This window comes from Sciurus carolinensis, chromosome 18 (genome assembly GCF_902686445.1).
Source record: "Sciurus carolinensis chromosome 18, mSciCar1.2, whole genome shotgun sequence".
NCBI classification, from domain to species: Eukaryota; Metazoa; Chordata; class Mammalia; order Rodentia; family Sciuridae; genus Sciurus; species Sciurus carolinensis.
The window spans coordinates 38,688,671-38,716,125 of NC_062230.1; the positions used below are offsets into that span (position 1 = coordinate 38,688,671).

Sequence of the window (27,455 nt, forward strand, 5' to 3'; positions counted from 1 at the left end):
GTGCTCCGCGGGGCTCCGAGGCGCGTGCGCAGGCGCGAAGCACTCCGTTGAGAAGGTGCCGCGGCGGCGCCCGAGGTAGGAGGAGCCGGCTTCGGGGCTGGGAGTCCGCACCGGGAGGAGAGGGCCTCTCCCCTCGAGCCGTGCCTGCTCTCCTGCGGGTCGATCCGTTCTCGCCCGCCTCTGGCGGGTCTCCTAGCCTCGCAAGGCCGCAGCCGCTGCAGACAGGCCGGAGCCGCGCCGGGTGCACGGGGGCCGCTCCAAGGGAAGCGGGGCGGGAGGTTGCGGCCGGCGATCGGGGTCCTCCTCCGGCCTTAGGGCCTCCAGGGCCCTTGTCATCTCTTCCGCAGGCGGACCCCCTGCCCCTTCCCGTAGTGGCCGGGCTGGGGGGCGGGAGCGTCCGCCCCGACCCATTCATTCTCCCGTGCCTGCTGGGAGTGCGCCCTGCCCGCCCGCCCTTCCCTGGCCGTTATGTCATCCGGCCCCGGCCGCCCCAGACTCAGGACCGGGACACGGGGTCATCGCGGTGGCGTGTGGAAATTCCTCTAGCCGCCCCCCACCCGACAGGATGAATCCAGGCTTTAGCCTGATGCCTGAACCGATCTATGCCGCTCCCTGCAGACCTCTCCCATCTCTCCTCCCACTTTCTTCACCCCGATTTTATCAAACTCTGCAGTTCATGAATTCCACAAATAGCTGTCGAGCACTTATTTCAGGTCAGGTACTGGATCAACCAAAAAGAATTCAAAGTGGAACAGATAAGACTGTGTCCTCCTGAAGCGTTGAACTTAAGTCCGGGACAGATAATAGTCAGTGAATAAAAACATAAGAGTGATACTCTGGAATCACATTGCCTGGGTCTGATCTCTGCCTTGACACTTGGAAAGTTGTGTGATTTGAGCTAGTTCCTTATTCTGCTTGTGCCTAGATCCTTGCCGTAAAGAAAAGGTAGTGGTTGATTTTCTTGTTTAGAATTGTAAGGATCAGATGAGTTAGTCTTGAGAAGCAATTGAACAGTCTGGCACACAGTAAGCACTTAATAAAGTTTATGCATTGTATATGATTATGACCTTGATAAATGTCATTCTGAAAATCATGTGTGATGATAGAGGGGGTGCAGAGGGTTCCCTTGAACATTAAAGGAGGCTGCTCTGAGGAGGTAACATGGAAGATGAGATAGCCAGCCACGGAAAGGAGATTCTGGGCAGTCTTATCTTCCCAGTTCTGGAAAGCTAAATGATTCATTAGATTGGGCAGGGGAGATTTTGTGGAATTTGAAATGAAGGACTTTGCCATCTGATAATTCACTTTTGATTTTTGAACCACACTGTGTGCTGAAGTAAATAATAATGCCCTTTGGTCCAACCTTTGCATATAAGCAGTGTTCTGGTTCTCTGGATTTGGAGAGCGCTTGTGGGCTGAGAAGGTAGAAAAGTGGCCTTTTCTCTCCCTCTGCATGTTCAGGGTCATATACTTTTTATTTCATGTTGCAGCATTTGTTTATAAAGCCCCAATCCACTGATAAATCTGGTAGTCTTAGACCTGTGTAGGGAGATAGGTTCCCTAGGTTTGGGTTTTCCCAGTTTCTTTGGTTACTGTCCTTTGTAGGGTTCTCCAAGGCTGTCCTAAGATGCACTTACTTTTTCTGCCTGTGGAAGACTGCATTAGCACGTGTCTAGATACTCTGTTGTGTTGTGATGTCCTGTGGGATGATTATACACTGTTAACAAGGCCATACAGAGCATTCATTGAATATTATTACTTTGAAGACTTTTCCTATACTGTACATGGTTTGCACCTTCCTGGAAGAAATGACAGTGTTTGTTGAATTACAGTTAGATGCTTTTGGTTTTCTACAGATGTGAAATCAAACCAACTCGTGTGCGTCAGCATGGAGATCTTGGAGATTTACCTGAGCACCGAATTCATGTGTGTCTTATCTCAGAGGCCTCTGATGGACAGCAGAATATTTTCTCAGCCTTGAACTTTAGCAGAGGGAAGCTTTAAACATGTGGTTTAACCACGGACCGAGTTTGAAGAAAGATATTTAAAATCATTACGGAGAGGAAAACAATACTTTTTTGCTCAATTGTGCACTCTCCCAGTGACTTGGTGAGAGGTGGGGAGGAAGCCTGGTGGAGCTGAAAGTGTGAATGAGTGTGGGCTTATAGGCAGCCTCACTCTCCCACTGTGGACATGCCCCCAGATCAGCCCTTACTCCCCTGAAGACCAGCTCCCAAACCTTAAAACTCAAAACTGGTCAGATGATGGATGAGTCAGATGATGATTTTAAAGAACTCTGTGCCAGCTTTTTCCAAAGGGTGAAAAAAAATGGAACCAAGCAAGTGTCAGGAGAAAGGAAGACAAAAAAGGCCTCAGACAGCACTCAGATAAGAAGCAAATTGAAAAAAACCAAACAATCCACAGCCAAGAGCAAAACACTTCATGACTCTGCAGGGAAGAAATCTCAATTAGGCAGCCAGGCCCCTAGCACTAAAAGGCCAGAGGCAACCAATTTGCAAGAAAGTGAACCAGCTCTGTCTGTAAATGGGGAGGGAGGAGTGCTTGCTTCTTCCCTGAATCAACCCAAGCTCCAGGAAAGAGCACAGAGCATCCAGACAGGTAACTGGGCAAGAACCATGGCCAGACCTTTCAGAGAGGACAACAGAAGTGATTTGCAATGACTCTCACCATGGGTTGGGAAACTTTCTGAAATAGGCCAGATAGTAAATATTTTGATTTTGTGGGCCATACAATCTGTCATGACTGCCATTGACCCTCCCCATAGATGGGTTACAAATCAGCAGATTCAGCCAGCTTCAGATGGAAAATATTTGAGGAAAACCAACTGCATCTGTACTGAGCATGTACAGACTTATTTTTTTGTTATTATTTGCTAACAATCCAGTGTAACAGCTAATTACCTAATACATTGTATTAGGTGTTGTAAGTCATCTAAATAGGACTTAAAGGTCATTTGCAAATATTATACTATTTTATATAAGGGACTCAAACATCTGCAGATTTTTATATTTTTAGGGGGTCCTGGAACTAGTTCCCTAGAGGGACTACTATACCCAACTCTGATGCTATAGTGTGAAAGCAGCCATACATGAATGGGTGTGACCATGTACCAATAAAACTTTATGTACAAAAACAAGCAGCCAGCCCCAGGCCCAGAGTTTACCAACTCCTAAACAGTAGCTATAGAAAACATGAACTCTGTGTGAATTTCCCACGTGATTCTGTTTGAAGCCCTCTGCTCTTTGAGAATTGCCCATGAATGTTAATGGGAGTTCCACAACATGAAAATAATGCTGTGATTTTCTTGAATTTACTCCAAAGTGGGTAAGTTGGAATAGCCAACCAATTTGTTTAGGGTGCTGAGAAGGCTGAGGAGGTTGTGCTGTGAGTCTAGATCCCAGGAGCATCTTCAGGTCTTATCTCTCCGCCAAAGACCTTTAAATATTTTTCTGTTTGTTTCAAGTAGCGATTCTGTCCTGCTGCCCTCAGCACACTGAGGCTCAGCCATGCATGTATAATGTACTACAGGTCCTCTGAGCTACTGTTCTGTTTCTAAATTTTCCTCACCTTTACTTCCTGACCTGAAATAGCATTTTTTCCCCTACCATGGGCAGAAGCTCCTCTGAGGAGTGGTAGTCAAACCTTAGCTCAGAGACTGTGGATGGCAGCAGTGAAGTTGCCAAGACTTCCTGGCCCTTCATGCACATCTGATGAAAGCTCCGTATGGTTCCCAGAAAACCCTGCGCACGTGCAGCTTCAGGGGGTTCTTGGTCTCCACTCTGAGGGCCTTCTGTGGATCTCAAGTTAAAGGAGAACTGATCTAGAAAGAGAAACATTTGTCATTAATATTTAGTAAGTTTTACTGAAATATAGTTAATTCACTTTCTGTGAAACTTATTGGAATGTAGTTCACTTCTTAAAGCATACAGTTCAGTGGCATAATCACAGAGTTGTGCCACCACCACTGCTACCTAATTTTAGAATATTTTAATCAACCCAAAAATAGATCCCAAGCTCATCAGCAGTCACTTCCCTCTCCTCTCCTGTCATTGCCACAAACAAGTTCCCAATAGTCAGTCAGTCCTGTTCACACTTGCAGGTCCAACCTTGGAAACGGGTCCCAAGGACCCCTTGGAAATGGGTCTCGCTTGTATCTGGTGGGGAAAGTCTCATTTCTCTAGTGGCACAGACGCTATGAATGTTTTCCTCTGCCAGAGAATGCTCCCAGTGGGGATCCCCACCCTGCTCCAACCTGCTTGACAACAGCCGTGCCAAGTCCCTCCAAGCCCCGAGCCGCAGAGCTGGTTCTCCAGCGGATGCAGCAGTTTAAGCGAGCAGACCCGGAGCGTTTGAGGCATGCTTCAGGAGAGTGCTCCGCGGAGGCCACACTGGAAGAGAACAGCCCAAAGAGCCCTCAAGAAGAGATGGTGGCGGGAAACGGTATGAGGAGTTGCTCTTCTTCCAAGCAGAGGCAGGGAGGGGTTGCAGAAAGGAACTGGTATCCATTCCATTTCTGCTGTGGACAGGCTCTCTGCCTGTTGTTTAAACTTTTTCAGCCAAAGAATGAAGGGTCCCTTGGTCATTTCAATTGACTCCCTTGACAAAAGTACCTTTTGTTTTTATTTTGACTTTTCATTATGAAAGTTTTCCCTCATGGAAAAGTTTTTTTTTTTTTTTTTTTTTTTAAGTACAACAAATTGAAAAAAATTACAATGAATTCTCTATGCCTTCATATAGATTTAACAATTGTTAACATTTTGCCACCTACATACCCTTTCTTCAGTTTTTCAGATCTTAATTGGTTTTGTTTGTGATTCTAGAATTGGCCAGTAGTCTCAAAGTTGATTCAGAATGCTCCTGCTATATGTTTCTTAAAAAATGCATATTTTTTATATCATTTGAAAATAAGCTATAGACATTCTGTTGCTTCACTGCCAGATTCTCCTGCATAAGCACAACACCAGCATCCATCTAATTCCATGATTGAACTTGTGTGCAGTTCATAGTCCCATTTCCCAGTTGTTCCGAGGCTTCTCTGAGTGAGGATTCAATAGAAGCAGTACACTTTGTCATGTGAGAACTCCCACTCTCTGGCTTTGCTTGAGTCTTTCCTCTGGCGTCATGTAACGCCTTCCTCTTGCGCTTGTGTTGTGGTGCACTGTGGGTGAGTCGGGCTCCACTGACTCCAGGTTAGACAGTATGGAACCACACTTCACGGGTGCTCCGTACTTTGTATTGCACCACTGTAAGAGGCTCATAGTGTCAGGTCATCCTGTTTATTGCCTAAAATGTATGGATCCTCATCTCTGATAAATACATACAAAAGGAAAAGAAGTAGGAAGAAGCCATCTTGATGGAACTACAGCTAATAAATATGGAGTCTCTTGGTATTACATTTCCTAGTTTCACCTGAGAGCCCTGAGTTTTCTTGGGCTGCCCCAAAGGTCCGTATCATGTGATTTGATATCTTGCAGAGGCATTGATCCTTGTGACACAAGACGGGGGCAGAGGAGTCGCTCAGCCATTGCCTAAGCCTGGCACTTGCCAGTGGACTCAGTCATTCCCCACGTGTCTTCACATCATGCCCGACTACAGCTCAGGAATGGATAGGCCTTCCACACCCCCATGTTGGGGATTGAACCCAGGGTCCTCTATCATTGAGCTACATTCACAGCTCCCCGCCCCCTGCTTTTTTTATTTTTAAGTTTTGGGACTGGTTCTCACTAAATTACCAAGTTAGGTCTTGAATTTGTGCTCCTCCTGCCTCAGTCTCCCTAGATGCTGTGCCACTGTGCCTGGCTCTAACTTCTTTATTTTAAAAAAACGGAGGACACCTGGAAGCATAACTCAGTGGAAAACATGTGCTTAGCATGTGTGAGGCCCTGGGTTTGGTCCCCAGTACCACAGGAAGAAAGGAAAATAGGGTGCCAAATGAAGGTGTGCTGCTTCCTGGCTCGTGACTGCAGTGGTAGGCCACAGTAATGCTCAGGACCCTGTGAGTGCCATGAGTCTACTCCAGTAATATCAGATGGGCCACCCTGGCAGCCATTCAGGGTCAGAATCAGTTCATCCTCTATCGCGTTCCCTCTGCCCGCAGAGAGAGACACGACAAACGTCTGAAGCTTTGGAAGTTTATTGTGCACAGTCCCTCTCCTACACTTCTCTTACTCCTAGCTTCCGCGCACTCCCAGCTTCCCTTCTCCCAGCTTCTTCCAGCTTCCGCACACTCCCAGCTTCCAGCTCAGCTTCAGCCTCCGCCTCTGCCGCTTCTTCCGCTTCTCCCTCTTCTTCAGTCCCCTACTCTCCCACCCACCAGGCTTATATACACTTCAACCAATCAGGGGAGAGTACACGAGGTAAACGCGGACAGCTGCAAGCCTAGGATGGGTACACGAGGGGGGCATGCTCTAATCACATCGTTAACTAGCCAATCATTGGAATTCGCTGGTTGTTTACTGTATAGCTGGCCGCTTTTGGCTCAGCGTCAGGCGCCATCTTGACCATGTCCAAAGGCTGGGGGTCCCGGAAACCCCGACATATCCCCCTTCTTTACTATTAAACTAAGGCTCGGGACCGTGTCTGTCTTAGGCTGAGTGGTCAGCATATGTCCTTACCCGTCATCAGAGTCTGCAGAGCATGCTGCAGCTCCTGTCTTAGGTTGGTACACAGCCACCTCCTTCATTACCCGTCTTTGACTACCGGTCCAGCATCAAGAGCCATACTAATGGGGGGCTGTCGGCCTTTAGGGCGGTCATGGCCTGATGAAAGATAATTTGATCTCTCTATTGGCTAGCTTGTAGATGCATGCCAAAACGAATGAAGAGAAGGAGGCCAAGGCAGAGGAATACCACCATAGCTCCTAAGCTTGCCCGCTGTTTGACAAATCTATAAACAGAAGAAAAACCATATAGCCATATTAAATACAGAAACAATATACATCCCAATGGAGTTACAATATGGGCAACACAAAACAGCTCTCAGGGAATAAACGCATCCCAGTCCCAAAAGTTCTTGCAAGGTATCCACTTGTTCTTATAATGAGTCCATTCTTTGATAGAGTCTCTATGGTCTGTAAGGCTGCAGCTATATCTTCGACCAAGTGATCGTTGTTATGGTTGTGTCAATGCTGCTACTGCAAGGGCTGTGGTGGCAATGATCACGGCTGTTGCAATGTCAAAGCCTCTTCTGTTTCTTGATAATAGCACTGGCAATTCTATATCTGCAACAGAAACTAGGACTGGTAGGAAGATAGAAATGTGCAAATTGCACAGGTGGCAAAAGAACCATTCCAGTATTGTGAAAGATAGCACACGGTTAGTGAACAGTTAAGAGGTGTTATTAGAAATGTTAGTTGGTAGAAACATAAAAGGGAGGAAATACACAAGCTGATGTGGGAGGAAAAGCAATATTACAGCTAGGGTCAGCAGAACGAGTTGCAAGTTCAGGATTCAACCCTAGGAAATTATCCTCCCTATCTCTAATAGGCTGACAGGCACTATTCCAATGACTTCCTCTTCTGCATCTTGGACATAGCCCTGGGGCATAAGGTGTAACAGATTTTACTATAGTTATCTCTTATCTTTTGTTAGGGCATTATCTCCTTGCTGCTGATTTTGTGCATCTATTGAAACGTATTGGCCTTCTCATCTCAACATTTCTATCGGGAAACCTTGCCACTATGTTTCTGCAAGCAGTTTCAACAGCTATTTTTTGCCACTGAGCTCTCCAATTAGACATTGTCCTCCAGATAACACTGCTCTGCATACCTGTTTCCAAATAGTCTTAACTGCCCCTTTAAAGTTTTTCTAATGGTTGATGGTATCTCCATTTGCTCCTCAAATACGGGCAGGTTCTACAAATTTTGAAGCTCTTTCTATTAGGCTTAGGTTTCTCCTACCTTTTTCCCTTGTTCTTAAGTTTTCACTACCACTTGGTTATTCCTTTTTGGGGTTCTTTGTGTTAGACTTAGTTCCCTTTTTTCCCTTGTTCTTAGATTTCCCGAGCAATTATTTTCTAGGTTACCACCACTCAATTTTTCCTCACTTTATTCTCTTTAAGCGTTCTTTTCTGTTACTATTAGATCCTGTTCATGAAGATCCCCCTTGTGGCACACTGAGCAGCCTTTCTTCTATAAACCCTGGGCTTATTTCTACTAGGGTTTGAACATATGATCATACAGTGGTTTCCTTATTTTCTAGTCCTTCCCCAGTGTTTCTCCCTGAGGGGTTGCTGCATTCTGAATAATGGCGTCTCATGGTTTTTTAATAGTTCCCTGAGGGGTTGCTGCATTCAGACCCCATTGTTACTAATTTGAATGGCTTTAGTTATGGCAATTACAATAACAAACAGTGGCCTAGCTGCCAGGAGCAACGAGATTACTGAAAGGAAAACTATCAAGTGTGCATTAGAATTTTTATAGCGGCTTTTCACGTACTACCTAATTGGACCGCTTCAAACGTGTTTCTACTTTCACTTTAATTAAACCGCGTTCCACGCGTCAGGATCCCGTTACCTTTTAACCCGCGTTCTACGCGTCAGGATCCCGATACCTTTCAACCAGACCGCATTCCGCGTGTCCCCAGGACCGCCGATGGCGCATCCTGACACCCTTTAACTTTTTTATAACCGGTTTAACTTGTATAAAAAAAAATTTTTTTCAAATATCTTACCTCGTTTTCTTTTATAAGGCCTTCATCTTTCCTTCATGTCCCGGGTTTTGGCACCAGTTATCGCGTTCCCTCTGCCCGCAGAGAGAGACACGACAAACGTCTGAAGCTTTGGAAGTTTATTGTGCACAGTTCCTCTCCTACACTTCTCTTACTCCTAGCTTCCGCGCACTCCCAGCTTCCCTTCTCCCAGCTTCTTCCAGCTTCCGCACACTCCCAGCTTCCAGCTCAGCTTCAGCCTCCGCCTCCGCCGCTTCTTCCGCTTCTCCCTCTTCTTCAGTCCCCTACTCTCCCACCCACCAGGCTTATACACTTCAACCAATCAGGGGAGAGTACACGAGGTAAACGCGGACAGCTGCAAGCCTAGGATGGGTACACGAGGGGGGCATGCTCTAATCACATCGTTAACTAGCCAATCATTGGAATTCGCTGGTTGTTTACTGTATAGCTGGCCGCTTTTGGCTCAGCGTCAGGCGCCATCTTGACCATGTCCAAAGGCTGGGGGTCCCGGAAACCCCGACAATCCTCTGGTCTGATGCTAAGTTGGAGACTGCCTTTAACCACCGAAGGTCTTTTACTGTGCTGTGGTTCTTCTGTCTTGGGCAGGAGAAGGTCAGCAGCAGGGGAGGCTGAGCTTGAAAGAGAAAACCTAGCTCTGCTGAAATAGGAGCCATGTGACCCTGCAATGCCCGAGGTGCAGGATTTAGCAGAAGATGAGGGGAAACTTCTCTAGAACCTCCACACATAGGGTGACCTGGACCACTAGTATTGCCCACCTGGTGGCTGTTGGAGATGCAGAGTCCCAGGTGCCCCTGGACTTCCTGAATCTGAGCCTGCATCTTAACAAGTATCCCAGGTAATCCGTGTGCATATTGAACTTTGGAGAGATATGCCAGGAGTCCCCTGGTGCCCTGTCTCAGTGGGCAGCACCCCATCACCAGGCCTGCACAGTGGTGCTGGGCTGTGGTTTCTTCCTGCTCTGTGAGAGGCATAGACATGGCAGAGTCTAGTGGTGAGCCTGTCCTCATGATCTTGGCTGCTGCTCCACAGGGTATGTGTCCAGGCTGCCTGCCACAGACAGCGATGCTGCAGTGGCCTTGGCCCTGCAGCAGGAATTTGGAAGGGAAGCAGCATCTGCATGCGATGGTAGCCTGGAGGAGAAGGGGTTGTTCTTCTGCCAGATGTGTCAGAAGAACCTCTCAGCCATGAATGTGACCCGGAGGGAGCAGCATGTGAACAGGTAGGAGCAGCACAGACCGTCCTGTCTCCCATCTAAATGACCCAAGTGGGGAGCAGCCCACTTTAACGGAATCCAGACGCCTTAGATGACTAGCACCTGGGTGTCATCAACAGGCCCTGTTTCCTGCACAACTTTATTGAGATATAATTCACGTATCATACTTTTCACCCATTTAAAGGGCACAGTTCCAGCTGGGTGCAGTGGTACATGCCTCTAATCCCAGCTTCTCAGGAGACTGAGGCAGGGGGATCACAAGTTTGAGGCCAGCCTAGGCAAATTAGCAAGACCCTTCTCTCCAAGGGATCCAGCTCAGCGCTTATCTGGGACTTGTGAGGCCCTGGGTTCCGTTCCCAGTGCCACAGGAGAATAAAGGCGTACAATCCTGGGACTTGTTATGTCCACACAGTCGTGAGCTGTCAACAGCATCACTGTGGAGTACTTCCGTCACCCCAAGAAGCCCCCGCCCCATTGGCAGTTGGTCCCCTGGAAACCATGGCTAGCGTGTTTGTGGGTTTGCTTGCTCTGGACACTTCATACAAGTAGAATCACACAAGGCTGGGCCCTTTGCTTTCCTCCTTCACTTAACATGATTTCATGTATTCTCTCCTTTAATGTCATGCTTTCAAAGGTCATCTGTGTGGTGCGTGTTTCAGTGTGTCATTCCTTTTCATGGCTGCGTACCAGCCCATTGTATGGAGCCGCCACATTCTTATCCTTTCCTCTCTGCATGACAGTTGGATGGTTCCCGCCTTGTGGGTTTTGTGAATAGAGCTGCTCCGAACACATGTTTCGTGTATTGTTTGAATACCTGTTTTCAGTTCTTCAGGGTATGTACTTGGGAGTAGAATTGCTGGATCCTGAGGTAACTCTGTTGGGTCTGTCCCTGCTTTCTTTAACCACCTTACTAACAGATGCCTAAATCTAGTGTCTAGAGCTGACTGCCAGGAGATGTGCAGACTGTGAGGGACTGGCCTCAAGGGCATACTTGGACCACAGCAGGTCCGTGCTGATGTGGGTCCAGCACTTGCTACCTTCCTCATTACTGGGGACGCTGGCTCTCCCGTATCTACTGTCTTCCTCCAGGTGCTTGGATGAGGCTGAAAAGGCACTAAAACCTTCCACACCTCAGATCCCTGAGTGTCCCATTTGTGGCAAACCGTTTCTCACCTCCAAGAGCAGAATCAGTCACTTGAAGCAGTGCGCGGTGAAGATGGAGGTGGGCCCCCAGCTCCTGCTGCAGGCTGTGCGGCTGCAGACAGCTCAGTCTGAGGCAGGTGATGGCCCTCCAGCACCCAGGTGAGACGTGTGAAGAAAGAAGAAGCCAAATAATGGTCTTGATATGTGGTTTGTCCTTTTAAGAAAAACTTCCTATCTATAGTGTTGAAGAACACCATCGCCCTTTTGGATTCTGAAAATGAAATATTTGAGGAGGAAATTGAGCATAGTCTAGACGGGCTTGGGGAGGACACAGACTCTGGGTGTGTGGGGAGCATCTGTGGAAAGGGCCGTTCGGATTCTTTTCTTGAATCCTTGAGATGTTTCCAGTCTGTGCCTGGTGGCCCCGCTAGAGAGTTGGCCTTTGCTTTACCCATTCTACGTCTTGGCAGTACAACATGGTTTCCGTCTCTGTAGTTCGATTTTCACACTGTAATATAGATTATTCAGAACAGGTCACAGAGTCAGTGTGACCAAACCACAAGACCTTACTTTAAAAAAATTTGCATGAATTAATGCTTAAGTGTTCAAAAGGCCCCTCTGACAGCTGGGAAATGAGTCCCCTGCATGCAAACCACAGGCACACGAGTGGCAGAGGTCAGCTTGGCTCATACTGCCTCACACTCAGGATACCCATGTTGACCCCAACTTTAGAGGGAACAAAGGCACTGTGGGCCCAGACATCTTTAGGTTTGGGACTTCTTTTCTTTGATAGCAGGTAGGAACACAGGGGAGACCAAGGTTGGGGGCTGTCTGTGCAGCCACTGCCTTGCACTTGGGTCCTGGGCAGCTGGACTCGGTCAAACTGAGACTGCAGAGGCAGAGGGCTCTCTTAGCTGATGAACCATCTATATTTAGCATATCCACACTAGCATTGTAGGATGGGCAGCCTGAGGCCTGCAAATAGACTCTCCAAGCTGTTGCTTGCTTGCCTGTCAGACTAAATGTCTGCTTCTGAAATTCCTCCAAGTAGTGAAACTAGACATGTGTGTGTCCTAGAAGGTGGGTCAGGAACTGGACACGCTCAAGGGAACTTTGAACTCGTCCTCCTGAGGTCAAGCCCAGGCATGTGGCTATCTGGCAGAGCTGAGGGCTCCTCACTTGCTTTCCTGGGGCCCAGGCCCTGCCCACAGCCTAGAGATGCAGCCTCATGATGCCTTCACAGGAGCAGGCTGCCCAGCTGCTTGGTGGTCCCCTTCCCTCTTGGCAGCTGTGGTTCCCAGGAAGCTGGAGCTGAGTTAGGGCTCACTTTGATCTTCTAAGACCATCCCTAGGAATCTCTAGCTTTCCTTACCCAGCAAGAACACAGCAGTTGCAAAAGCCAGAGGTGTGGAGATAGCTGCAGGGTGGGCAGCTGGCACAGACTCAGCTGGGGGGACTTGCATAGGCAACATAGGTTCCCTCTAGGCAGAGATCCTTCTCGCTCACTTGCCCACCTCAGAAGTGCTGCCACTGGCTATGGCTGCTCACTCCTGGCGGAAAGCCAGGAGGCCTTTCCTTTAGGCCTGGGGCCTGTAGGAGGGAAGGGATGCTTTTTGGCCTGTGTGACCAGGACCACCTTGGGGCCATCTGAAGTTTCAGTGCAAATCCAGGGAGCCATCTCAAAGCCATCAAGTGTTGACTATACCATAAGGTTTGGCCACAACTAGGGGTTTACAGGGACTACCAGTGGCTTTGTCTGTCCACTAAGAACCCAATTGGACAGTTATAGAAAGGGCCTAAATCCTTCTGTGTTCAGCCCAGGCTGAAAATAGGATTGCGTGAGCTCAGGAGGAGCAGAATCAGCACAGTGGAAGCTGAGGTGACTGATGGCTCCATACAATGGGCATGTCGATCCCTTTTCTCTCACCCCCAGAAGGCCCAGGCTTGAGGGACGCCCTCACCACCTTTGTGTGTCTTGTATTTTTAGCTTCAGCAGCTGCACAGAGGGTTTGAAACGGAAAGGAGCCACCAACAAGAAGGAGCCACAGAAGAGGCGGGAAGGTCAGCAAGCCCAGCCTGCCATCCGAGGACTTGCTGGTGGCCATGGCTCTGTCCCGATCTGAGATGGAGCAGCGTCCAGCCGTGCCTGCACTCAGACTGGAAAACGCTTTTTCTGACAAGATGAGACCAGGAACAGGTATGAGTGACTGGGAGCAGGGGCCCCAGGGAGGTCCCGCTGCTGAGCCACGACTGAGCTACAGGTGAGCGGGGCCTGTGGACGGGGAGACAGATCCATCACCAATGGAGCCACTTTTGTTTATCTCCAGAGAAGAGGAGTCGCAAGAAGAAACCCCCAGCATCCCCGCCACGGGTGTTAGTCCAGGATTCTGAGACCACAGGTAGACAAATTGAGGACCGCATGGCCCAGATGCTTTCAGAGGAAGTGGAGCTGTCCAGCACGCCACCACTTCCTGCCAGCAGGATTTCCACAGGAAAATGGGAAGAGGCGGCTGGCATCTACAGCTGCCTAGAGGAAAGCGGAATTTCCTGTGGAGGGAAGTGCCCTGACCGGGGCCTGGGCTGTGGAGTCCTTCTACACCATGGCCCTGGTCCCTCCCATCGTACCCCAGCAGTCGGCCAAGGTGAGCCCTGGCCCTCCTGGCACGTGTGCGGACAGGCTTGGGGAGAGTGCAGAAATGCAGCCCTGCATATGACAGAGGGCAACAGAAAGTGCAGGAAATGGGGTGGGGAGGAAGCCTAAAGGGCGTGCTGCAGCTCATTTCTCCTTACAGCAACTGAGCGGTTCTCCTGATAAGAAAAGGGAGGACTTTGGCTCCCCAAATTGTCATGCTCCTGGAGAGTTGTTTACAATGCTGAGTCCAGGCCCCACCCCCAGGGGGACTGGTAAAATCTTTCCCCAGAGGATCCTGCTATAGGGGGTCCTCAGTCGGTACTCATCTGCCTGCAGCCATTTAGTTGACGGTGGGAGGACAGCAGGGCTCTAGGCCCCCTTCCAGCCCTGTGATGGACTGCAGACCTGGATGCCATGGCCCAGAGTGGGCCATGACAGAAGCCTGGGACACAGTAATGGGGGAAAGCCTCCCAGGGCTGCTCCTGGCTATGACTGGCCACCCTCAGAACAGCCCTTGTCCAGCTGTGCAGTTTCAGGTCCAACCGTGCATGTGGGGGTGGCTGTTGCAGGACATGACAGTGACCACACAGCGCTTTCCTCCTCCTTGCAGTGTCTCAAGCAGGAACCTGAGTTACCACTGATGCTGCCCAAGCAGCCAGAGCCAGGTGTGCAAAAGCCTCCTGCTTTCCAGAGCAGCCACCCTGCAGGCCTTGGCCCCAGGGACCTGTTGCTGTCTGCCAGCCAGAGGGAGCACCAAGCCCTGCAGGACCTGGTGGGACCTGGCGGAAGAGGGGCTGAGCACCAGCCCGCAGTCCTGCAGCAGGGTTGCCGGTGAGACCTCAGATGGGTTTTGGGCCAGCCCACCTGGTGTGAGGCTGGACAGGCTAGACTGAGCTGTGAGGGCAGTCAGAGGCTGATCCCGCACGGTGGGAGGGCCAGACCCTGGATGCTTTCCTTTTTCCTTAGAGGGGAATGTGACAGAGGCACTTGTGTCTCACAGTTTTGCAAAAACTTGAACCAAGTCTGAGCCATCTGGGCTAATTTTGTCTATTTTACTGTCCTTTTACCTCCAGACTCAGGAAGGGTGGCGAGAATAGTTTTGGGGGGGGGGTGTTGAAATGCAGGTGGCCTCGGCTGGTGGTTCGCTGGGGCACTGCTGTGCAGCCCAGCCCACAGTGGTGCTGCCTGCTCGGTGGTTAATGTTGCCAAGAAGTAATGTTCTAATGAGCAAATCCTTCTCTCAGGGCTAGATTGGGGCCCAGCAGTCTTCCACTGACTGGCTTTGTCCTGCCACTCAAAGAGAAGCCTCTCGAGAGAGGTGACCACACTTTGGTAAGTACAGGCTTCTGCACCACAGGCCAGGCTGTCAGCTCTGCCCCAGCTTCGTGGTCTTGGCCTCTGGTGCTCGAGTCCCTGGTCTCAGCTTCCCAGATGACTGAACTCTGATGGCCCTTGAGTGGAGCCAGCAGAGAGCCACCTGCCCTCCTGGGTTCCCTCCTGGTGCTTCTGTCCCTTTATCTGTGGATGCTGTGGGTTACTCAGCAGCAAAACCTTGGAGCCCCTCTGTCCTGGGAGCCCAGAGGGACTGCTGACTGTGGCTGCCTCGTTCTGGCATCTGCTCCACACGCTCATTTCTCGATAGTTTCCTTCATTGTGTAGGGACTTGCTGTGACCCTTCCGTGTGTAGGTCCTGAGCTCCAACTAATGGTCCAGTATCCCATGTTGTGACAGCGGTTAGAAGTTGGATCTCATCCCATGAGATCCAGCACCTCATGCCAGGACCAGTCTGGTGATGGCCCCACGTATAGTCAGGAAGTAGCAGGTCCTGAACAACTTGAGCTCAGGGTTCTGGTCTGCTACATCAGGCTGCTCTGAGGAACCCAGTCCCCAGAGCATGTGCTCACATAGTCTCAGAGGCTTTAAGGACATCTTCTCATAAGCCACCTGCAGGTCCCTCCCATCACGGGTCAGGGAACGCACTGTGACAGAGAACCTGAGACAGAAGGTAGTGTTTTGCTCTTCTGGATCACCAGGGGCCTTAAGATAACCCAGAGGCAAACCCCGGTGCAGGCAGATTCTGGAGAGGAGAGCAAGGGTCCTGGCTTGGCCCACTCTAGTGCCCCTCAGTCGGGGGCGCTTAAGCCCAGTTAGGAAAGGAAGGACTCTCCCTTTTTCTCCTTCTGCAGGTCCCCTTGGGGCTGCTGGCTGCTGACTTCAGTGCCATGGTCAATAACCCACACCTGAGTGACGTCCAGTTCCAAGTGGACAGTGGGGAAGTGCTTTATGCCCACAAGTTTGTGCTTTATGCCCGATGTCCACTTCTCTTTCAGTATGTAAGTATGCAGGGCAGTGGCCAGCATGTACCTCTCTCCCTCCCTTGCCACCTTTCTCTGACCAGATCCTTTCTCTGCCTCATGCAGCCTTTCCCCTTCCTCCCTCATCTCACCCTGCAATGCTGCCCCAGAGCATGCTCCTGATGCTGCTGGCACGGTTCTGCTTCTGTGGAGAAGGGAGGGCTTCAGGGACAGGGAACGTCAGAGTTTTTGTTTTTGGTTTTTTTTTTTTTTTTTTTTTTTTTAGTCCTGGAGATTGAAACCACGGACACTTAACCACTGAGCAACATCATCCCCAGCAGCCTCTTTTGTATTTTATTAGAGACAGGGTCTTGCTAATTTGCTTAGGGCCTCGATAAGTTACTGAGGCTGGCTTTGAACTCAAGATCCTCCTGCTTCAGCCTCCCAAAGGCACTGGGAACACAAGGTGTGCGCCACTTGATCCACAGGCATGTGCATGGCACCTGGCCAGATTCTTGGTTCTTTGTTTTTCCCGCCAGTATTATCCCCTCTTTCCTCCATTTGCATCATTATAAAGTCTCACATCAGTTCATTTAGGGTTGAGTTGCTACTCTGTTGTGTTCTGACTTGTAAAAATCCAACAAACTGCTCAGTTTCTCTCAGAAAATTCTAGACCCCATCAAAGGAAAACTAACCTGCTCCTTGAAGATCCACCCATAATAGGATTTTGAAATAAGAAATGTTATAGCTCAAGCCAGACGCGGGTGGTGCACATCTGTAATCCCAGCAGCTTGGGAGACTGGAGCAGAAGGATGGAAAGTTCAAGGCCAGCCTCAGCAACTTAGCAAGACCCTGGCTCAAAAGTAGAAAACAGAAAGGGCTGGGGATGTGATTAAGTGGCTAAGCACCCCTGGGTTTAACCCCTGGTACAAAACAATAAAAAGAAGTGTTAAAGCCCATCCTCCAGAATCATGGCCAACAACACGCACAGCAAAGGGCCAGGTTCTCCCTGGGTTGCGATGTGGCAACGCTCAAGACTCGTGGACATCCAGGTCTGTGTTTTCTTTTGTCCTCAGGTGAACAATGAAGGCTTCTCTGCCGTAGAAGACGGCGATCTGAACCAGCGTGTCCTGCTGAGCAATGTGAGCTCCGAGGCCGCCTGCGCCTTCCTCCACTATCTCTACACAGCGGACACTGGCCTGCCTCCGCGCCTGGTCCCTGCCCTGAGCTCCTTGGCCCTCAGGTTGGGATTGTTCCTTCCATGGCCCCACAGCCTCTGAGTCAGTAAGGGCTGGCAGACTGGCAGCTCAGGGGAGCATTGTGCTGCTGGAGTGTCATGGCTAAGGCTGTCAGACTTCAAGTCCTAGCCAGGCTGTTGGCACACCGTGATCCTGCAGCTCAGAGGCTGCGGCAGGAGGATTCCAAGTCAAAGCCAGCCTCAGCAACTTAGTGAGACCCTGTCTCAAAATAAAACATAAAAGTGCTGGGGACATGGCTCAGTAGTTAAGCACCTGGGTTCAATTCCTGGTACTCCCCTCTCCGCAAAAAACTTTGAAAGTCCTGTTTTAATCCCAAGTTTATGACCAGTGACAGCTGTGAACAGGGCATGGGAGTTGAAGTGGGCCAGAATGGAGCTGCGCAGGGATGCCTGGCCCTGGATGGGGAGGACTCTACCAGGCCCAGGTTTCCTCTGCGTACACGCTGCTGCGCCTCACTCATCCCAGGCTGCCTCATTCCCGGGTGCCTGGGGAAGGAACAGCCCAGGCCCCGGGTTTGAATTGCACTGCTGAGTCCAGAGCCTGGGCAGTGGCCAGCTGGCTTGCTCTAACTTCTCTGACTGACCGTCCTGAGGCCGCTCGGGATGGCCTGTGCTACACAGACTCACCGTCCTGCCCACCCTCCATCTCACTCTCCGTCCGCATACCCTTGTGTTTGCAGCAACCCATCAAACACGTGGTGGTCTCTGGTTCTAGAGCTAGTGGCTAGGGTGTCCTGGGCAAGAGAGTGGGCACCCTCTTGGGAGAGTGGGGAAAGGCCACAGCCCAGTCCCACCACCGTTCCTCCTTGTGAAGACTGCTCAGACCTCTGTGCAGAGCGGTGGTGACCTGGGGCTTCCTGTTTCAGGTTTGGCGTGAACGACCTCGCTCACCTGTGTGAGCAGGTGCCTGTCCCCATGGACTCGAGGGCGAACGGCAGGAAGAGGAAGAGGAGCATTGTGACAGCAGAGTGGAGAGTTTCCAGGGACTCTTGAGGGCAGTGTGGGCAGAGGAGGAGGAGGGAAACGGAGACTCTGCTTGAATCTGAGCGCCAACAAGAAGACAGGGAACAGGTCAATGAAGCAGAAATGGAAGAAATTTATGAATTTGCAGCTACTCAGCGAAAGCTACTCCAGGGGGAGAGAGCACCAGACACAGAGGAGGACAGTGACCAACCCGGGGAGGACAGTCCAGTGACTGGGCCCATGCTGGCAAGGGTCCAGGGTAATGAACAGTTGGAAAAGCCAATGGAGTTGCCTGGGCCTGGAAAAGAAGAGGCCCCAGCCCTCTGGGGAAACGGAGGACATTCCCTTCTGCTGCTCCCAGGCCGGCATTCAGTCAGCACGGGAGAGGCAGAGACCCATGAGCAGAGGTGCCCACAGACGCACCTAGCCATGGCCTCTCTGGGGGCTGCTGGGCAGGGAAAAAAGAAGGCTTCCTTTTGCATTCAGTCGAGATCTGTGATCAGGAACAGGTCTTTTCATCAGCTCAAGAATCTGGACTGTCCCAAATAATAAGCAGTCATGATGAGCAGAGGGACACTGTCCAGGAGAGGCAGATGGAGATGGCCTGTCCCCTGGCTGCACAGCAGATGCTCCTGCCCACACCCATGCTGCCCACTGTCACAGCCCCTGGGAGGCAGGAGTCCTGGCCAGTCGCAGCTTCACCTTCACGTGGGTGACTCCTCCCCAGCGACACCTCAGTCACACAGTGGTGTTTCTTGGGTGGCCGCCCCAGCATCACCATCTCCACTTGGACCCTTCCAGGCAGAAGAGGGACACTAGCATTCTCACATCACGTACAGAGCCAGGTCACTGCAGAGGCGAAGGGTGTACTTCCATGTTAGAAGGCAAAAATAAGGGTGTCCTGATTTCTCCAGAAAAATCTTCTCCCATTGACCTGACCCGATCTCAGTCTGACCTCTCGAGCACCAGGTCCCAGCAGTTTTCCATCCCATGTGAGCAAAGAGAATGAGGTCATCCTTTTACTGGATTCAGATGAAGAGTTGGAACTAGAACAGACCAAAACAAAGTCCATTTCTAATGACCTCCAGAAGAAAGGAGAGTTCTGGAATTCAGCCCCAGGTCCTCTGAGCTGTTTTCAGTCATCGATGTTGATGCAGATCAGGAACATTGTAGCCCACCGAGGGAGAAACTGAGACACAGCAGGAGGAAGGAGAGGGAGAGTTAGAGAATCCGGACATGTTGGGCCCTGGAAGGGCCCCCTGGTTGTTCAAGTGACCAGGAGAGCAGCCTGGATGAGGACAGCACAGACACCTCATGGCTGGTGCCTGCCACCCCACTGGCCAGTAGGAGCCGTGACTGCTCATCACCAAACACAAATCACAAGCCTCAGGACCAGGATTCCAGAGGATAAGGTGGGTCGGCACACGCCCAGCGCCGCCTCAGGACACAGGGCAGTGCAGGAAGCTGCGCAGTTTTCAGTGATCATGCCCCAGACGTCGCCTGACAGCAGAAGGCAGGCCTACGGGAGCCCTCCCCGTCCCCCGCCCCAGGTACCACTCGCTCTCTTTGCCTCCAGCTGAGGCCGGAGCAAGAGGCCTCCCTGATTTCACCAGCAGGTTCCAGAAGCTCTCGCCGCTGGGCCATGCCTGCCAAAGCAGGCTTCAGCAAGTGAGGTGGTGGGAAGTTGGGGACAGTGAAGATGAGCAGGAGGTGACCTCCCATCAGGTAAACAGCAGTCCGCTGCTGGGACGGTGACCCCCAGTTCCCGTGGATGACCGTTGTTGGCATGTTGAGCCACTCTCACCAATTCCAATTGACTACTTGAACCTGGAACGCACTGGCCCCCTGAGCACCAGCAGTCCAGCAGACGGACCCAGGAGGCTCTGGACAGCAGTGATTGCACTCCCCAGGACTCCCAGGCACCACTCCAGTTCGAGGAAGCTGTGCTGCCCATAGAAAATCTCAGCAGCAGTCCCCACAAGCCAGTTCCTCAGGGAGCAGCAGGCTGAGCTTTCTGAATCCAGCCCTGTGGGACAACTGGGATGGGGAAGAGCAGAAGTCCCCAGAGGCTCCACCTACGGCCCAGACACCAAGTGCCACCGAGCTCAGCCATCAGAAGGGCCAGAGACGCCACGTGAGTGGCCGTGAGGGTGGGGAGGGGTCCTGACTTTTATGCTGTTTGATGGTAGGGGGGTGTGGAGGGCAGTGTTAAGTGGGCTGGTGGTGCTGAAGGGCTGGCTCACCTGGGTGGGACCCTTCCATTGCCTGCAGACCCCTTTCCACAGTGACTGGGGGTTAGGCTGCCTGTTGAGCTCAGGCCCCATAGCCAGTCAGTCTTTGTTCCCAAGCTGGCCTGAGTCCTCACTAGTGCTCACCTGCACACTTGTTAAAACCCTGTACCTGTGACCTCCCCTCCAGAGCCCTGGGCCAGCACCCCAGAGGTAGCAGCTCCCACCAGCAAGCCTCTCAGTTGCAAATCTGCACTCACCTGTGCATCCACAGTCATTGAGGATAGGGCCTCAGGTGCCTGTCTGTGGCGTGTCATGGCAGCGCTAGTGTTGACAAGGTGTAAGTCACCCAAATGTCCCTCTACAGATGAACTGGCAATGTGCTTTATCCGTACTGCAGAATGTTCCACCATAAAAAATGCCGTGCTCGGCTGGTGTCGTGGTTCAGTGGTGGAGCACTTGCCTAGCATGTGTGAGGCCCTGGGTATAAATAAATGAATAACTAAAGGTCCCTCAACAGCTAAAAAAAATGCAATACTGACTCGTGACAGTGTGGATGAACCTTGAAAATGTTATGCCAAGTGACAGAGGTCACATAGCTTATGACTTTGTTTCTATGAAATATCCAGAAATCCAGAGTGATAGGTGCTTGGAACTGAGGGAAGTGGAAGTGACTACTTACTGGGTACAGGGCTTCCTTCTGGGGTGATGAAAATGTTTTGGAACCAGATCGAGGTGGTGGTCACCCAACACTGAATGTGCTGACGCATTTTTAATGTGAACTCCATCTCATTAGACAGAAAGGGCTGGGGCCAACTCAAAACACAGGCTTAGAATGCACGAGGGCCTGGTTCAAGCCCTGGTATCAAAAACAAAATACAAAAACACAAATGGGGCCAGGCGTGGTGGCCCACACCTGAAATCCCAGCGGCTGGGCAGCCAAGGCAGAAGGATTGCAAGTTCAGAGCCAGCCTCAGCAACTTAACAAAGCCCAGAGGTTCTGTCTCAGAATTAAAAAACAAAAAGAGCTGGGGCTGTAACTCAGTGGTAAGAGCCCCTGGGTTTAAACAGGAAAGGGGAGGCCGGCAGCCCCTGCTCTGCCTCACCCCCCTAGGAAGTGGGCCCATTTCCAGCTCATCTCGACACTCTGCAGGCTCGAAGCCCCTCCTGCCCAGGCATTCACAGTGAAGAGAAAGGGCAGGTATCTGCCTGCTCCGGTGCTCCCTCCCCTTCGAAATCCCTGACCGCTCAGGCTATGGCGGTGCTTACCCTTCAGTGGCTCCAGAGTTGCTGAGCGCTGCTGAAATGCACGTGGCCTGCCCTACCCCATGCCAGAGCTTCTGCTCCAGAAGGCCCCTGGGGACTCAGAATTTGCATTTCTTACCCGTTCCCAGAGTGGTGCTGTGAGAACTTGTGCAGTAGCTTGAGACCTCGGGCTAAGTCAGCCAGGCGGGGAGGCAAGCTGCAGTCTAGGAGGGTGGCTTGGGAAGTGCCCTTGTCACAGAAGGGTGAGGGGAGGCTGCACAGTCCTCACCTGTCGGTCTTCAACAGACTGACTTCTTTAAAGATGGCTTTATTGAGATATAACTCACATGCCACCAAGTTTGCCCCTCCAGAGCGTGCCATTGGGTGGTTTCCAGCACAGCCACTGTGCTGTGCAGCCGCCACCTTGGTCCAGTTCCAGAGGTTCTCGCCTGCTCAGAGCAGAACCAGCAGCCACCTTGCCAGCCCCTGCCGCTGACCATCCATTTCCTGGCAATTTGGCTGTTCTGCACACTTCACATAAGGGGAATCTATGGTCTTTGTGTCTAGCTTCTTTCCCTTAGCGTAAGGTTTCAAGGTTCATCCATCTTGAATGACGTTACCAGTACGTCTTTCCTTTGTGTATTGGAAGACTCCCATCGGGTAAGCAAGTGACATTGGGTTTGTTCATTCATCCAGTAGTGGATGTTTGGGTTATTTCCAGCTTTTTGGTTACTAGGAATAATGCTCCTTATGAACCTTCATGTGTAAGTTTTTGTGTGGACATAAATTTTCATTTTTCTTTTGTATGTACTTAGACGTGGAATTGCTGGGTTGTACAGTAACTTTATTGGAGAAGCGCAAGTCTGTCTGCGAAGTGGCTCCTCCATTCTCATCCCCACTAGCCAGCTGCCACGCAGTCGCGATTTCTCCATGTCTTTGCCCGCACTTGCTGCTGTTTTCGTTCCAGCCAGCCTGGTGGATGCACAGTGGCATCTCCTTGTGTTTTGATTTTCATATTCTTGAGGGCTGCTGATGCTGAACATCTTTCACATGCTTCCTGGCCATTCCTGTATTTTCTTTGAAGAAACATCTGCTCAGATTCTTTTTTTTTGGGTGCTGGGGATCGAACCCAGGTCCTTGTGCTTACAAAGCAAGCAGTCTACCGACTGAGCTATCTCCCCAGCCCCATCTGCTCAGATTCTTTGCCTATTTTTTGTTTGTTTTTGTTTTAGGGACTTTGAGGTACCAGGTCCTTGCACATGTTAGGCAGGCTCTCCACCGCTGAGCCACATCCTGGCCCTTTTTATTTTGAGACAGGATCTCACTAAGTTGCACACACTGACCTCAAACTAGCTGTCCTCCTCCTCCTTCAGCCTCCCAAGTAGCTGGGATTACAAACATGTACCACCAAGCCCATGTCTTTGCCTATTTTAATTTATCATCTTTTTATTGTTGAATTATTAAAAAGTACTAATGTCCAAGTCTGTCAGTGTTGCCCACTATCTGAAGCCATCGCTGTGTATCAGGTGTTGTTGGGCTGTTGGGTTGAGTGGTCCCAGGGCCCATTTACCAGGCAGCAGCACTGTCCCAGGAGGGCCCTCGGGCTGTGCTAGGCTGCTTTCCAACAGGAAGACATACTCCAAACAGTGGAGGGTGGGTATCCCTGCTCTCGGTGGGCAAAGTGCTGCTTGGGGTCTTTGAGAGACATTTCTCTTGGTGACACTTGCAGAACCAGAAGTAGTCATAAATCCACATCTCTCAGACTGAGATGTTGCTTCTTTTTTACCCAGAAGGTGCTAATCAGAAGAAGAACTTGCCCCCAAAGTGCCCATAACTCCAATGCCAAGGTATTCCATCATGGAGACCCCGGTGCTGAAGAAAGAACTGGACAGGTTGGTGGTGCTCTTGCCAGCGTGCTCGCATATGGTCTCTCCCCTCCTGTGCATTACCAGCTCATCTAGACTGGGAGCAGAACCATCCAACAGGTGGTCCTTCAGATCTGATGGGCACTGCTGGGCTGGGCCTGGGAGGAAGCTTCTGCCATCAACTCTGCAGGGAGCGTGTGGCTCCTGGGTGGGGTGAGCGGTCTGGGACCGTGTGCATACTGCTCCCAGAGTCCATGGCCCTAAGAAGCCAACAAATGAGACTCCATCAGGTCACCGTGAGGTAACAGGTCTCCATGCTCCACAGGGTGAGAGAGAAGACTTCATGTTTTTCAGAGAACATGAAAGCTTTCTCCTCCTGTGGAATGCCGCTCCTTAGCTTGGTGCCTGGGGCTCTCCTGCTCAGGGCCTCCTGGGTACTCTGTAGCATACGCTTGCTTGGCGCATGAGTGTTCCAGTGTCAGTCCCACAGAGACATTCCTTAAATCTGTTGGTACTTGCTCTGTGCCAGCCTGTGACGGCAGGAAGTGTGTAGACAGACCTCAGAGCTGGGCCCTAAAGTTCACCTGCTTCCCTGTTCAGGTTTGGAGTCCGCCCACTCCCCAAACGCCAGATGGTTTGAAACTGAAGGAGATTTTCCAGTACACTCATCAGACCCTGGAGTCTGACTCTGAGGATGAGGTCCAGTCTTCACAAGTGCCTCTGGAGGCACCTCACAGCCAGACCATGACCACCGAGACCTACAGGCCTTCCCAGGCAGGCCACACCCAGCCCAAGGCCACTGCAGGTCCCAGGACCCAAAGGTCCAAAGGCCCACTAAGACCAAGGGCCCCCGACATCGAAAGCAGCAGCCTGTTGAAAGCATCCTGCACCCAAGGAAGTCAGCAACTGAGGAGCCACCTCCAGGCCCTGATGGTGACGCCCAGCTCACAGCCCCCCAGGAGTCCGTGGCCACCTATGTGGACGGCAATGACAGCTCCTTTAGCTCACAGAGGTAACTGGACGGAAGCAACAGAGCTGGCCTCATGTGTCCTCTGACCAGCAGGACTGAGGGATGGGATGTTCAGAAACCCGTGGCCATTTGGCTTGAACTGGAGGAAGCCCAGGTGGCTTAAAGGCAGTTTCCTAAGTCCCCAGCAGACCTGTAGAATCCTTGTTCCTTTCCCACACCTGGACCTCCCAGTTTATGGGGGATCCAGCTCAGTCAGCCCGGCTGTGGGGTACCATGAGGAGATCCTGCCACCCTGGGGGCGCGGTCATCTCTGCCATGCCAAGCCCCGCAGGGCCACAGGAACACACTTCTTCCCTCTGAGGGGCTTCTGGTCTCATCTAGAGAGGAAGGGTGCCCCAGAACACGCTCTCTCTTTTCAGTTCTTCCTCCTGTGAGTGTGGAGCTGCCTGGGAGTGCGCGGGAGAAGACGAGGAGGCTGAGGAGGCTGAGGAGGGGATCGGCGGCTCACAGGCAGCCGTCCGGGCGGCGGACGCGGAGGAGGCTGTGAGGCGCTACATCCATTCCAAGCCAGCCTTGTACCGGAAGGTGCTGATGTACCAGCCCCTGGAACTGGCAGAGCTGCAGGAGGAACTGAAGCAGAACGGCATCCGTGTGGCCACCGGCAAGCTGCTGGAGGCCCTGGACGCCCACTGCATCACCTTCACCACTGCCGCGGCCCGCAAGGAGAAGCTCAAGCAGAAGGGGCGCCGGCGCGCAGGCCGGAAGAGGGGGCAGCGGGATTGACAGGGCCCTCCTCCCCCTGCCAGTGGCCTAGCCCCTGTCACCCCCTCTGGCCATCTCCGGGAGGGGCTGGACACCAGCCGTCCTGCTGTGCCCATGAGTGATGACAGCCTCTCCTGCTCTGCCCGCTCTTTGGGGCAGTAGCTGGAGCATGTTGCCCACTTATTTAGGGCCCTGTGTCAGTGCACAGTCTGTCTCCCCTTAGCCTAGCAGGGCCCCTGCCAGTGTTCCAGAGGGGCAGTTAGCCACCCTAGCTGGTCAAGAAAAGGCCCAGTTCTGCCCCATCTGCCACTGTCCTGCAGGCCCAGGCAGACTGCCCCATGAGTGCCCCAGCTGGCCAGCCTGTCTTCCTTCTCTGCACTCAGACCAAGCCCAGCCACCACCAGCAGACCCTGTGTCCACAAGCTGCCTGCACCACCATGCCCCAGGGGCTGCTCCTGGCCTAACCATCTGGCCCAGACTTGTCACCAGCAGTCTCCAAACTCAGCAGTGCACAAGGGCCCAGCACAACTCTTGAAGACCCCTGAACAAGCATGCTGTTAGTGGGTTTCATCCACACGTGTCGCTCTGGTCTGGGAGTAGTGTGGAGCACAGGAGGAGCAGAGCTGGGGTCTCCACGTCCTGTGAACGTCCTCGTCTGTCGAATACAGCACAGTTGGTTTTGTATGATGTGCAATAAACATAAAAAGACTTATAAAAACCTAAATGCTGTGGTCTGGAAAAATCTGCAAGGGACCCAGGTTGTGAACTTGAGCTCCAGCCCCTGCTTCCCGCCTGGGATTCCAGAGACTTCTTTGTGCCTGTTCTCCTCTAGGGTGCCAGGCCCACTGTCTCCCTTTTTCTCTGGTTTCTAGATAAGAGACACAGATGCTCTTTGTTCCCACACTGAAGGGAGCCCTCACTGGCTGTGCTCAGGAGGCCGGGGGACCACACCAGCTGTACCTGGGGGTCGTTTCAGGAGCAGGGTGCCTAGACCTGCCAGTCAACCTGCCGATTACTGCCCCAACCTGTGTGCTGGGCCCTGGCTTCATCCTGTCCCACCTAGTAGACTAGTAGAGGAGACAACCTCTGGCCTGTCCCCTGCCTAGCATGGGGGTCAGGGCTTAGTGGCCTGAAGGGTGGCATCAAGGACAGCTTCCTGGAAGAAGGATTTGTGAACAGGGCATTGAGGGCAAATAGCACTTAGGAGAAAACAGGGCTTCTTGAATACGTGTGTGTGCTGGTGGAGGGACCCCAGCCTGGCTCACGTTGCTCTGGCATCCAAGGGTTGGAGAGTTCTGATGCCCCTTCCTGGTGCTGACTTAGGAACATGAGAGAGAATTGCTGAGGCAGAAGGCGACTCTGGTCCTTGACCAGCTCCCCGGGGTTTGTAGTTTGGTGATGCGCTTTGTCCTGAAACAACTGAGGAGGAGGTTGCTGCTTCCAGGAGGGAAGGGGTTACGTAAGGCGCTGCAGCTGTATGGGCCCTGGCCCTACTGGATTAGTCTAGTCACTGCGTTGGAAAACACCAGTGAGGCCAGCTTCCTGCACAAGGCAAGGCGAGTCCCCAGAGGCTGCTCTGCTCTGACGAGAAGAAAGCCCAGAGCCCTGCAGAATGTTCGCTGGATATATCTGGACCGCCTGTGCCTTCAGCATTAACCAGACCTCTCAGCCTGCCCTCTTTCTGTGGCCTTGGCCTTGACCACAGCCTGCGTTTGTCCACCAAAGTAGTCAGAGGAGAACCACTGGCCCAGGCAAGGAGACTCAGGAAGGGTCCCAGGCCTGGCAGGCAGGAAGTCTCATGCCGCTGCTGAGTTAGGAAGTGCTAACCCTGCTCCGGATGGACAAAGAGTCCCAGACCAGTAAAAACTCAGGAACCTCTTCGTCCCCCACCCCGAACTCCCAGGAGCCAGAATGGCTCCCCCAGCTAACTGACAAGAACAGGGATCAGCCCTGTGGAGGCTGATAGATGTGCCTGGGGGAAGTCATCCTTATCCAGCAGAATCAGATGGTTCCCTGTCTAGTTCCCCTGAGAGAATGGCTCCCCTAACTCCACTCTATCCTGTCCATCACAGAAGAAGCTCCTCCCAGCCTTGCCCCCTTTACCTGTGTGTCTATAAATAAAAGAGAGTTGGGCAACTCCATGTTGTTGTTAGAGGCCAGAGCTGGTATGGCCA

At 51.8% G+C, this 27,455-nt stretch overlaps 1 protein-coding gene across 1 annotated transcript; it reads left to right on the forward strand.

Annotated features, from left to right (window-relative positions):
- On the forward strand, positions 1–27,406 carry Slx4 (SLX4 structure-specific endonuclease subunit). The gene is given in 35 exon segments (XM_053743321.1): positions 1–75; positions 1,857–2,619; positions 4,237–4,461; positions 9,738–9,927; positions 11,011–11,223; positions 13,052–13,118; positions 13,120–13,261; positions 13,392–13,571; positions 13,574–13,618; positions 13,621–13,706; positions 14,319–14,471; positions 14,473–14,543; positions 14,941–15,028; positions 15,883–16,029; positions 17,067–17,233; positions 18,115–18,167; positions 18,170–18,267; positions 18,269–18,997; positions 18,999–19,190; positions 19,192–19,293; positions 19,296–19,392; positions 19,395–19,480; positions 19,482–19,577; positions 19,579–19,786; positions 19,877–19,890; positions 19,892–20,075; positions 20,078–20,107; positions 20,110–20,309; positions 20,312–20,345; positions 23,475–23,507; positions 23,510–23,576; positions 24,150–24,181; positions 24,184–24,381; positions 24,384–24,561; positions 24,939–27,406. Coding segments are annotated over 34 exon segments (5,124 nt in total). The 5' UTR covers positions 1–75; positions 1,857–2,264; the 3' UTR covers positions 25,303–27,406.
- Positions 27,407–27,455: the final 49 nt, after the last annotated feature.